General features: G+C 40.9%; 1 protein-coding gene across 1 annotated transcript in view; it reads left to right on the top strand.

The window, feature by feature from the left end:
- The first annotated feature begins 1,467 nt into the window (after positions 1–1,467).
- LOC149258735 (putative E3 ubiquitin-protein ligase XBAT31) overlaps positions 1,468–12,692 on the top strand; it is a 53,894-nt gene continuing 42,669 nt past the window's right edge. The window contains exon 1 of the mRNA XM_089430156.1: positions 1,468–1,568. Coding sequence (XP_089286282.1) covers positions 1,468–1,568 — 101 coding nt within the window. The remainder of the gene's footprint in view (positions 1,569–12,692) is intronic.

Genomic DNA, 12,692 nt, shown 5'->3' with positions numbered 1-12,692 from the left:
TTCTTGCGGCTTTGTCTATGTATTTACCCAGCACATTTCCGATGTTCTCAAGGGATTTTTGGTTCCAGCAGTGGAGAGGCAGATGGGGGAGTCTCACCCAGACCGGAACAGCAGAAGGGACATCCTGGGAAGGGTCAAAGTCCGGGGACCATTTATTCAAATACAATCCCTGCGGTCCCATGAAGTATGGGCCATTCCTGAATATTAAGCTTTTGTCTTCCGAGCTTTTGAACACAAAAACAAAGAATCCTTTTCCTAGAAAGTAGTTTTTGATGCCCTCTTTGATAAGTGGGTTCCAGTTTCTTTGAGTCCAGTCTTGTACTGATTTAGGAGAAGGCCAGAGGCTTGTGAACTGGCCAATGAGGCCTCTCTCTGCCAGATTCAAAGCTGCCTTGCACGTTTCTTCTTTAGGAAGGGCCACTGAAGGGATCTTTTCCATCTTCTTGATGAACTTCTGCTGAATCGCCGATGGGGCTCTCTTCGGACCAGCATCGATCATTGCTCGGAATGCTAACACCTCAGGAGGCGGATTGGAGGAGCCCCCGGTGGATTCCATGTTGAGGGCACCTCAGGGCTGAGCGCAGGGGTGCAACAACCACAAGGGCACGCAAAGGGGCACCCAACAACGCAAGGATTGAGAAATGTTGCCCTCCAGAGCTGCCAGAGGGCCGAGACGGCCTGCAGCCTCGAGCGTTGAGGGAGAACCAGGAGTGGGAGTCGGCTAGGTCACGCTCTCGCAGCCAGTGACGCAAAAAGTCCCTTTTCAATTTTCAAGGTGAGAGAGAGGTTTTTTGAAATATGTTTTTTATTATGATTTTGTATTTTTATATATTTGTTATTGGTTATTCTATAAGAGATTTCTTGTTAGGGAAATCAAAAGAAAACACACATTTAATATCAAGAGAGGGTGTTAGAATAAATAAGTGTGGCAAGACATATTAGTCCCTACCACTCAAGTTAGAAATTATTCTCTCAATTTGTAATAGATTATTACTAGGGAAATCAAAAGAAAACATGAATTTAATATAAAAGAGAGGGTGTTAGAATAAACAAGTACTGTAAGGTAACTTAGTCCATGCCACTCAAGTTATAAATTATTCTCTCAAAAAAAATGCATATAAAATTATAATTTGCATTAATCAATGTTAAACTAATAGTGGTCAACATTGAAATCCATTGTTATTGTCGTGATATGACAGAGACTAATAAATTGATATTTGAAGTGGAGAAATTAATTTCCTACCAAGGTTCAAGGACTTACATAAATTATCGTGGGTAGTAACCACTAGTAAACCTACACATTCACATTTTTACCCCTACTTATTAAAGTGTTAAGGAACACAAAAATAATAGTGGAAAGTAGGGAACCCCCGATTGTGGCGTGAGTCAGAGGGCAACCTCATCAAGTCTGATTTAATGCAAAGTACGTCGGGGTACACACCCAACTCCCCCCACATGCTCGAGGCGATGGATGCGGTGGCTTCCTGCATGCATAAGGATAACACCACTGTGGAAGACGACAAAGTTAGTATGTTAAGGTTTGAGTTTGGTGGAAAGTGTTCTGAGAGGTTTGTAGGTTGTTTCAGTGCCCAAGATATTGTAGTGTGGACGAGGGACTCCATGGAAAGAGAAGTGCAGTGACTCCAGAAGAGGCGGTGGACTCTTCAGCTATAGGCGAGGGTAACCTAGTATGTAAATTGTTTCTTATCCCCCTCCTCCATGCATCTGAGTGTCTGGTTTTGGGATTGGGTTTTTCATGGGGTTGAATTTTCTACGGGTGGGGGTAAATTGGGATGGTGGAAGCCTCTGGTGCCATTAGTCTGGAAACATTATGTTATCCTAATGGCTATAGCCTCTGTTTCAATTTTCTATGAAATTATCCTCTCTTGAATGGGGTTATTTGGGATAGTAGGGTCAACCTTGGGGAATGTTGTTGTCTGGCTTGGTTTGAAGACCCTGGGGTCTGGGGTTGGGTCACCTTCAGCTCTATATATAGGGTTTTCTTTACTATTTTTTATGGGGTTGAAAGGAAGCTTGCATCCCTGCATAACTGGTGGTACCAATATGGTAACGACTTGGCTGACTGGCTTGTTTGGATTCGCACCCATGGCCTATGTAAAAGCTTCCGGGGGGTCGCAATTGAGGTGTTTCATCACCCTGGGTTTGGGAATTATTATAATATTCTTGGAGCTGACTATGATGGGCTCTTAATTTCTGTTTCTGGTTGTTATGCAAATGGGCCTGGGGGTAAATAAATTGAATTCCTGGGTGGGTTGGAGGACTTCGATTGGATGTAGGGACTACGAGTGGTGGAGAGCTAAAGTTTAATATTAAGACAATTACAGATTTTTTCTCCCACGGAAGGTGTGTGGGGAGGTAGGCTCACTTGGGAGCGAAGGACTTCTGGGTTTGCACCCCTACTTGCACAGGGATATGGCAACACCCATTTTCTTACCAAGTATTGGGACTGAGTTGTGATGGCAAGGGTAGTGAAGGTAACGGGTCGAGGTAGGAGGCCTTGGGTGGTTAAGCAAGAGGAACAACCCAGCTCCTCGGGTGAGAGAAGAGGCAAGAAGTTGGTCTCCAACCTCATTAATGAAGCAGCCAATGCATACCGCGAAGGGACCAATGAAGAAATTAGGATATTGATTGAGGAATGGGAAGCCGACCTGAACCGCTAGGCAAGCGCGAAAAAAATAGAGATGGAGGATTGGCGCGTGACAGTGTCAGACCCTAGGCATACTCGTGAGTGGGTGACCCAGTCCAAACATACCTTGTACCTATATTGGATCATGAAAAGCCTCCTGGGCAAGGCCTTGGAGAAAATTTTAGTGAGCACGGCGACAATAGTGCAAGACTTCCCCAATTACAAACAAGACTTCCAGAAGCTACAATTCCAAATGCAAAAATAGAATGAACGCCTCAGCCGCATCGAGAAACACCTTCCATGTATTCTCTCACAGACAGTGTTCCCTGGTTCCAATGCTAAGGATCTGGATTCATCTCTGCTGAGCAAGATGAATAGGATGATAATTGGTTTTTAATTTTTTACTAGTACATATGTGGATAACTTTTAATTTTCAGTTTGAAGTTGTATATGTTTATAGGAAAATAGAGTATGGACAAGGACATGATATATAAAATTATATAGCTTGGGTAGAAAGACTTATCACTTTTTGCTACTGGATGGTTTATCATGCGGTTAGGTGGCCAACAGACTTGGATTCCCATTGGGCAAGTTGAGGCCACCTAACCAGTTTTATGTGGTTGTAACTTTCTTATATATTAATGAAAATGGAAGGATCTACTAAGATTTAAAAAAAAAATTAGTGGAAAGTAAGGAGAAAAAACCTAAATTGGACGGGGGGGATGGAAGCTCTGTGGTCCTTACAGTTTCACACTCCGTATCGAATATCACAGGCTGCAAGCATGGTTAGGTCATATCTCTATGGTCTGTAGCTAGGGTAAACCGATTCTCTATTGGTCACTTTCTTAATCCAGTCATTTTGGAGAGCCCTCCCATGAACGTTGTGTCGGGAGCAACATCAACTGTAACAACAGTCAAAGTTTTCGGATTACTGAAGTATGGAGGTTGATGAAGTTGACTACACTGTAGAACCATTAGAGGGAATCCTGATTTGGGTGGAAACACCACCTCAACATGTTGAATCTCCTAGCTAGGCTACAACTCGCACCTCGATGGATAGGGTTTCAACATCTACCACTGTTTATGTGAGCCTTTCTCCTTTCTGTCATAATTTAGACTTTGAGGCAGCGGTAAACCAAAACCAAGCGGAATTAGGGTTTTCGGGCAGTCTGACTGAGGATAGTGAATGACACTCAAGCTCAGGTCTGGGGATCTCTTCGACCGACCTCTCCCTTGAGGCTCTTCACTTTTTGGAAGGTTTTTTCGCTCCCCCATATTGCGAAGGGTTTCTAGGCAGTGAGGACTTCAATCTCACCAAGCCCTGTATCATTTCGAGTCCCAGATTCCCCTGCGGTGATGGAATCCTTGATTCCCATGCCCTAGGTAGTGGATCTTTCTTAGAGGTTGGGGTTAGTCTACTGGAACAAGCTCTTGGGTTCCAAGCCCATATTCAGTCGGGTCAATTCTTCTCTCAGGGATCCTCCCCACAAACTGGTGGTCACCCTCCCACCTTCTCCAATGTTGGAATGAACCCCACAGGACACTGGGGACCTAGGTTTAGGCATACACCCTAAACAACACAAGAAACCCAAGTGCACAAAAGTGCAGAAAAAAGATCGATCTCTAATTTTGGGTGACATGCTTAGCTTTGACAAAGTCATGGATACAACTGAAAGAGTACTGGTTGGAAGAGTGAGGGGTCGAAGATATTCGATGGCCCATCTAAGGAAATGGGTGCAAGACAATTGGGGAAAGGACCTAATCCGCCTTCTGGAGATTAGGGTCTTGGCTCGCGGATGGTTCACTCTCAAATTCAACAATGTTGAACAACTCTATTGGGTTAGCAACAACCACTATTTCATTGAACATGCCCCTACCCAGTTCAAATGTTGGTTGCCCCTATTTGACCCCGAGCGTGAGAAGTTGGGTGTTGGGCCTATCTGGCTTAGATTCTCGGGGTTACCCATGCATATGTGGAGGGAAGATATATTTTGATGTATTGGTAATGAATTAGGAAGGTATTATAACTATGAAAAAACATTGCTGGAGTCGACAATCACGACTTGTGCTCGCGTTCTGGTCTCACTGGACACTAGAGAGGGATTAGTGGCCAATCTCATCCCGAAATATAAAGGATACATTCAAAATCAGAAACTGGACTATGAGGGAGTCTCGTTTTGATGTCGATGTTGTCATGATATTGGGCACATCTATAGGGATTTCCCAATGCTTCATAAAAATCAGGAGTACAAGGATGGAAAGGGAATGTGTTATAGATCCATTTGGGCACATCAAATCCCAACATCTAGATCAGTGTTTTAGGGCTCATCAAACCCTAATTTTAGTTGCTTCATTCCCTGAACAAGTCACCCCTTTAAATGCCTCCTTCCCAGACAGTTTCATGACTTGAAGACATCCAGAAATAGCCTCTAGAAGGACCAACGCAGGTAAGCCTTTATGAAGGTGCACTGCAGAGCAGTTAAGTCCACTGCCAGGGTGCTCTACAGAGCACTTAGGCTTCCTTTCACCTGTGTTGGGTGAGAATGAGTGAAATTCACATAGGGTTTGGGGAATATTCTTATCTTTTGGAGTCATCTAGAAGTTTCCCTCACTTATCAACTCCTATGAGCTCGAAAATGGATGAGGTCTGAGTTAAGGTGCATCCTATCTTCTCATCCCTTCCTCCATGGAACTAATTCTAAGTATTGAATTCCATTCAATGCCACCATTAATGACAAAACCTCCTTCATCTTCCTATAAATTGACCACTCATCTAAGTGATAAGGGGATGGATTATGTTGAATTGCAAGGAGATAATGATGCTATGATATTTGGCTTTGAAGCAAGTATTGTAATGCTACAAGTTTGTCATGCTTTTGATGTGATTTGGATGGGATCCAAGCTGGAGGAATGGCTTTGAATCAGACACCAATGGTTGTAATTCCTTCTTATATCTAATAAAGTGTTTGAACCTTTTTCCCATATGTTTGTATTGTTTTATAATGCTTATGTGTGTGAATTGTATCTGATTCCTTTCACTTATATTCAATAGATCGTATGCTTTGATCGGTTCTTGTCTTCTTTTGTGTTTATAGGGTACTTCTCAAGCGGATTAAGTACGGGAATGAGCAACAGAATTGATACAAGGGAGATGAGAGGAAAGCGGAACTACAAGTGGGCCTTCTATTTTCTCATCTTATCTATTGCTTATAGGAAAAGTCTAAAACACTTTAAACTGTTGTTCTAGATACAACTACTTATCTAGGGAATTAGTATTTATCCGTAGATGCTAAATTCTCCAAAACAAATTGGTGAATCCACTGGGAACTATCACCTTTCCTAATAGCTTATTCACCTCCTAAGACATTCTTGTAGACCCTACTTGTGTTCATTGACTTTATTTCAGCTCTTTTGCATTGAATTTTGGTCAAAATTTGAGGTTAGATGACTCTTGAGTGGCCTCTTAGAAATCAGCACAGGCTTGGTCAGGGGACAGTGCTCTGCAGAGCACCCTTGAGTGAGAGACAATGCTCTGCAGCGCAGTTAGGCCCTCTTTGACCTGCGCTGATCCACCTTAGGTCAAATTCCCACCTTTGGATTGAGTTTTTTCCAAATTTCCTCTGTTTGATTGCTTGTTGATTGATCAATGAATGTTATGTCTCAGAGAATCAGTTTTTATCTCCTTTGCTAGCCCTACTTTGATTTGATTGATTAATGTTTCTTAAATATTTTCTTTGTCATTATCAGTCTATAGTAAAAGTTAGAATATAGCTGATTAATCTTCATTCAAAAGAAAGTGTCGTAAAGTCTTCTCTTCCTTCGAATTAGAACTGTTGTAAAAGTCTTCGTTCTTATGAAAGATTGATTGATTATATGTGCATATTTCCTTTTTGTTCATCATAACATTAAGGAATTCGAAAAGAAAAACTTACATCGTTCATATTGTAGTTTGTGAATGCTTGAAAGGAATAGCTAGGGAAATTGCATTAGTTGTGCTCTTTGCTCTTTGTCAAAGATCTGATTGCTCTATCCCTACTAGCTAGGGATTTTCATTGTTAAATTGAATGGAAAGAATGCTTATCATATTAGTTGCATTTTAGGAATTTCAAACATACATAAAGTGGTGAACCTTGAAGGGTAAATTCTAAAGAAGATAAACTTAAAATTTATCTGAATTTACCTAATGGAGCATTGTCACCTAACAAAAAACATTTAGTGGTTCTATGCTAGAAACGTGTTTCGGTGTCGTAAAGCAAAGCAGTTGTCGCTAACTTGTATGCAATACATCTCGAGTGTGATACCTCATTCCACGTACATGAGTATATCGCAGCTCATCCACGTACCTTCGAGTATATAGGGTGGTGTTACAATACGTAAAGTATATGGGAATGCTCTCACTGTGCGATTTTGCATTAGACAACACTTATATGAATTGGGCCTCCACGTACTTTCAGGTATATATGGGAGGACAACACTAGGTTTCTATCCATCCTTAGGTAACTGAGTCAGTTGCCTTATACACTGTGATACACCAAACACAACATTCAAGGAGATTGCCTGCCCGTACTTCTTGGTTCGCCGGGAGGTATTCTGCAGTTCACAGTTGCTTGGTAAACCTTTTGCCTAGATTATCCCTCTTTTGTTTTGTTATGTTACTTTGATTAAAATAAAATTTATTGACCGCGGATAACATCCTCCATGCTCACTCCTTAGTTTATCTTAGGTTGAAACATATGGCGATAAATCCAGAGTCCACCGATTAAGGAATTCCTTTTGATGGGAATCCTAGTCCTTTTCCTCCTTTCAAAAATATTGGTGCTCCTTATATGGCTACATTGTCCTTTCTGGGATTTACCAGTGGCTTGCCAATATGGTTGTTTTCAACCTCCTTGGTTCAAAATTTCGTGATTTATCCACAATCGAGTACACCTCTAGCTGGACAAAATCAACCTCCAGTTGATCCTAATGTTGACCCTTTTCCTTCTTCCTCGGTTGTTTCTTCCTCCCCTTCTTCCTCTTCACCTGGTGAAAGTATTAGTACTAGTAACCAAGTGGCTAAGAAGAAGAAGAAAGGGAAGAAGAAGAAGAAAATTCAACAGAGGGCCAACCAAGCAACCATTGCTTTGAATGCAATATCTGATGAGAAACTGTCCATCAAGCCTCACAAAGTTTGATATCCATGCAAACTTTGTGCGGGAGACCATCTTCTTCGAAATTGTCCTAATAGTCCTCAGATATTAGAAGAACGGTCTTCTCGTTCACAACATCCTGTGTCATCAACTTCTCGAGATCATGCTGGTGACACACCATCAACTAGTGGTCGTAAAGTTCATGGAAAGAAGGATAAAGTTAGGTTTCCCTGTAGGTTATGTGAAGGGAATCACCCCATTCACCTTTGTCCCTATCTGGATGAAGCCAAAAAAGTGTTGGATAACCGTCTTGCTTTAGCGCAGCGACTTCCATCTGGTTACAGAAAAATCTCCCTAAATCCTTCACTAGTTGATGAATTGACTGACCAAAATCAACCTTCGGTCAAACCCACTCTCTCTGAAAGTGAATCCTCTGAGTTTATACCTAACCCAAATCAACAGGTTGAGGTAACAGTTGACCCGATTTCACGTTCAGCTAGTTGTACCTTTCTCGAAGAGAGTGAATATGATACCACTCAAGTTATTTTTGTTTCTTCAGATTCTAATGAGCTTGGGGGAAATCCTCTTGTTCCATCAAGACGGGAGGAAAATCCTCCCACTCTCATAACTCAAGGGGTTAATTCTCCCGTTTCTACGAGACCCCCTCCAAGTAGTCTAGTCACTTCCTTTGATTTGAATCGACTGGCAGGATTTCCTCTTCCTTCTTATGTGCCTTTCCAGATCATATTACAGGTTTGTAATATGATTGTATCTGGAACTATTATAGATGAAGGTGCATCTGTGAGTATTCTTTCCTCAACTGCTTGGCAAGCGCTCGGTTCGCCACCACTTGTGCCTATTACCCAGAATCTGTTGGCTTTTAATAGAGGAACTAGTCAACCATTAGGGATCCTCCCTCAGTTACCTATTACTTTGGGAGGAAAAATCGTTTACCTGAATGTGATGGTAGTCACAGGCCCTTTATATTATAATTTACTTCTTGGGCACAACTACGTTTATGACATGGGAGATATTGTTTCAACACTCTTTCGAGTGATTTGTTTCATGCATGAAGGCAAAATTGTCACCGTTGACCAACTTTCATTTCCTGGTCCAAATATGGCTTCCAATCAACCATCTTCCATAATTGGTCCTTTTGTACCAATGGTATCATCCCCACCATGGGTCAATTATGTGGCAACCTGTTCCATACCTACATCAACCGACGATCAATTCAATGATGTTGTACATCATGTACTGGGGGCATTGGAACTAGATCTCTCCTTCATGACCTCTTATGGGTTGTGACCCAAGGATATGAGGATAGTTCTTTTACTGTGTCAACCTCATTAAAAAATGTAACAGGTCCTTGAGGAAAGTTCCTTGTCTTGTGTCAACCTTGTTAAAAAATGAAACCAAGGATTGGAGAAGAGTTCCTTGTCTTGTGTCAACCTCATTAAAAAATGAAACCAAGGATATGAGGATAGTTCTTTTACTATGTCAATCTCATTAAAAAATGAAACAACTCCCATGAGCATAGTTCCTTTTCCTATGTTAAGCTCGTTAAAAAATGAAACAAGGAATTTGAGGAGAGTTCCTTGTCTTGTGTCAACCTCGTTAAAAAATGAAACCAAGGATATGAGGAGAGTTCCTTGTCTTGTGTCAACCTCATTAAAAAATGAAACCAAGAAATATGAGGATAGTTCCTTGTCTTGTGTTAACCTCGTTAAAAAATGAAACAAGGAATACGAGGATAGTTCGTTGTCTTGTGTCAACCTCCCTAGAAAATGAAATAAGGAATATGAGGATAGTTCTTTTACTGTGTCAACCTCATTAAAAAAATGAAACAGGTCTCTAAGCATAGTTCCTTGTCTTGTGTCAAGCTCATTAAAAAATGAAACAAGGGTCTGTGAGGATAGTTCTTTTACTGTGTTAACCTCATTAAAAAATGAAACAGGCCCATGAGGATAGTTCCTTGCCTTGTGTCAACCTTGTTCAAAAGTGAAACCAAGGATATGAGGATAGTTCTTTTACTGTGTCAACCTCGTTAAAAAAATGAAACAGGTCCATGAGGATAGTTCCTTGTCTTGTGTCAACCTCGTTAAAAAATGAAACCAAGGGTATGAGCATAGTTCCTTGTCTTGTGTCAAGCTTATTAAAAAAATGAAATAAGGAATCTGAGCATAGTTCCTTGTCTTGTGTCAAGCTCAGTAAAAAATGAAACAAGGTCCCAAGTTCCAAGTCGAGTCTTTGATTAGATCTCGTAAAATCCCAGTTGAGTCTTTCAATTAATCTCGTAAAAGAACCTTCATTCCATCCACTTGATAGCCACAAGTAGTCTACTTAGGTGAATGTAATGAAGCTTGGGGGGCATGCACCTAGTGGTAAAGTTAAGTTTCCCTGTAGGCTATGTGAAGGGAATCACCCCATTCACCTTTGTCCCTACCTGGACGAAGCCAAAAAGGTGTTGGATAACCATCCTGTGTCACTGCAGTGACTTCCATTTGGTTACAGGAGACTCTCCTTTTCATCATGCTGGGGGCATGCAAAACCAATCTCAAGCATAGTTTTTCATTTTAGGCTTGCGTAAAAATGAAAATGAATCCAAGAATAGTTTTTCGTTTCAAGCTTGTGTAAACATGAAACTGAATCCAAGCATACTTCCCTATGGTTCAAGCTTGTGTAAAAATGAATCCATTTCCATTTTTAACCCTTGTGATTGCCATTCTATCAACCTATTTCATCAGATGAGCCTTGGTTGTTTTCATCCCATCGCCACCATCCCTTTGGCCGATCATATGCTTTCACTTGGTTGTTTTACCTTTTTGAGGAACAGTTGCAATGAGTGGTCTTATTAGCAAGCCTCTTCACATAAATTAACATGTTTTGAGAAGTTCCAGCATCACTTGAACCAATTGCTATCCTAGACACCACTCGTTCCTCAAAGTGGAGTCCTCTTTAATCTCTTTTCAGACTCTCTAAACATGAAAAGATTGCGAGCGCTTGTCCTTTCCAGCTCGTTAATGGATTGGAAACGATATCTCTCTTGTATTATTTTACGATTTTTCGGGCTTGAGAGATTAATTTACGAAAAAGAACTTGTGGAGTTTTCTTTTTGTCCCTTTTCAAACTCTCTAAACATGAAAAGGATTGAGTTATCTTTGTTGTTAAACTCGTTAAAAACATCAAATAGCGACAAACTTGTCCATCTAGACAAGACCAAGTTTCACCTTCGCTAGACTCGTTAAAACATAAAATAGCGATGGATTCGCCTGAAGGGTGAAATTATACAACAAGCATATGTTATCCTCCCCAAGCTTGATAAAAATAAAGAGGTACTGGTCAACAATGACTGGGGAAATGGGAAAAGGGGAAAACCTCTTTATGATAGCAAGTCACTCTTGAACATGACACTTTCACTTCATCTCTGTGACTATTTGGGTTGGGTTATCTACTTGACGGTTATCATACCTATGGTCTATCACACCATCCATCATTTTTTTTTGGTTCAATTCTGCCAGTTCATTTATACTATTTTGGTTGGGTTATCTGCTTGATGGTTATCATACCTATGGTCTATCACACCATCCATTACTTTGATTTTGGGTCAATGCTGCCAATTGATTCAGTGTCGCCGATATGTTCAAGAGAAGTCATCTTTTGCAATACTACAAACCTTCATTTTCATGACCACCATTCCTGAACCTTGTGTCGTCAATCAAATTCCATCTCTAAAATCACTACACTTGTTTCCCGTCGTTGATGTGGGATACATCAAGGCCCTCCTGCGACAAATCACTTCTTGTGAACATCAACACATTATCCAAGAAGTTGACTTAGAAACACCCATTCAGTACCTTGAGGCTTGCATGCATCAATGGCAAGTTTCTTGCTTCCGACGATAGGCATACATTAATGGCCTTCGACCAAAAGACTTTGTATGGTGTTCAACATCAAATCATCAATTCACATCATGTAGAATGTATTGCAATACCTTGAGGATCATTATCATTATCGGTGATTTCTCTCGCATCTGTTAACAGCTTACATCATTGGCTGGTAATCAGATGGTGTCTTCCCATGTTTGACTTCATATCACATATTCACATGGTCAGACTCACACTTTAGCAAATGATTGAACGAGATAGAAGACCCTAGATCTAGTTTCATCCATCCGTGCTGCGATTTCAGGAGTACTAAATCATATGTACAATGGCTTTACATTGATGGTCATTCCGATCATGGGCCTATATCTGTAGACGACTGTTTATGTACATGTAATGAAATTTTATAAGTTGAGCATGGGCATGCCTTCCCTCAGCAATTCATGAAAAATCAAATATCATGATATATTTATTGTAATTGATGTAGACCACCTTCCACTTTGATACCCCCTCATCACATCGTAAAACATTTCATTCGACATTGGAATTTTTCTGACTTCATTCTTTAGGGGGTAGCTGTTACAGATCCATTTGGGCACATAAAATCCCAACATCTAGATCAATGTTTTCGGGCTCATTAAACCCTAATTTCAGTTTCTTCATGCCCTAAACAAGTCACCTCTTTGAATGCCTCCTTCCTAGACAGTTTCATGACTTGAAGACATCCAAAAATAGCCTCTGGAGGGACTAGCGTAGGTAATCCTTTATGAAGGTGCACTGCAGAGCAGTTAAGTTCACTGCCAAGGTGCTCTGCAGAGTACTTAGGCTTCCTCTTACCTGCACTGGGCAAGAATGAGCGAAATTCACATATGGTTTGGGGAATATTCTTATCTTTTGAAGTCATCTAGAAGTTTCCCTCACTTATCAACTCCTATGAGCTCGAAAATGGATGAGGAATGAGTTAAGGTGCATCCTATCCTCTCATACCTTCCTCCATGGAACTAATTCTAAGTATGGAAGGCCATTCAATGC

Source organism: Pinus tabuliformis, chromosome 6 (assembly GCF_031772625.1).
Source record: "Pinus tabuliformis cultivar Carrire ecotype Pingquan chromosome 6, CPIR1, whole genome shotgun sequence".
Taxonomy (NCBI): Eukaryota; Viridiplantae; Streptophyta; class Pinopsida; order Pinales; family Pinaceae; genus Pinus; species Pinus tabuliformis.
The sequence above is the reverse complement of the archived record's forward strand: the minus strand, read 5'-3'. Positions and strand labels throughout refer to the sequence as shown.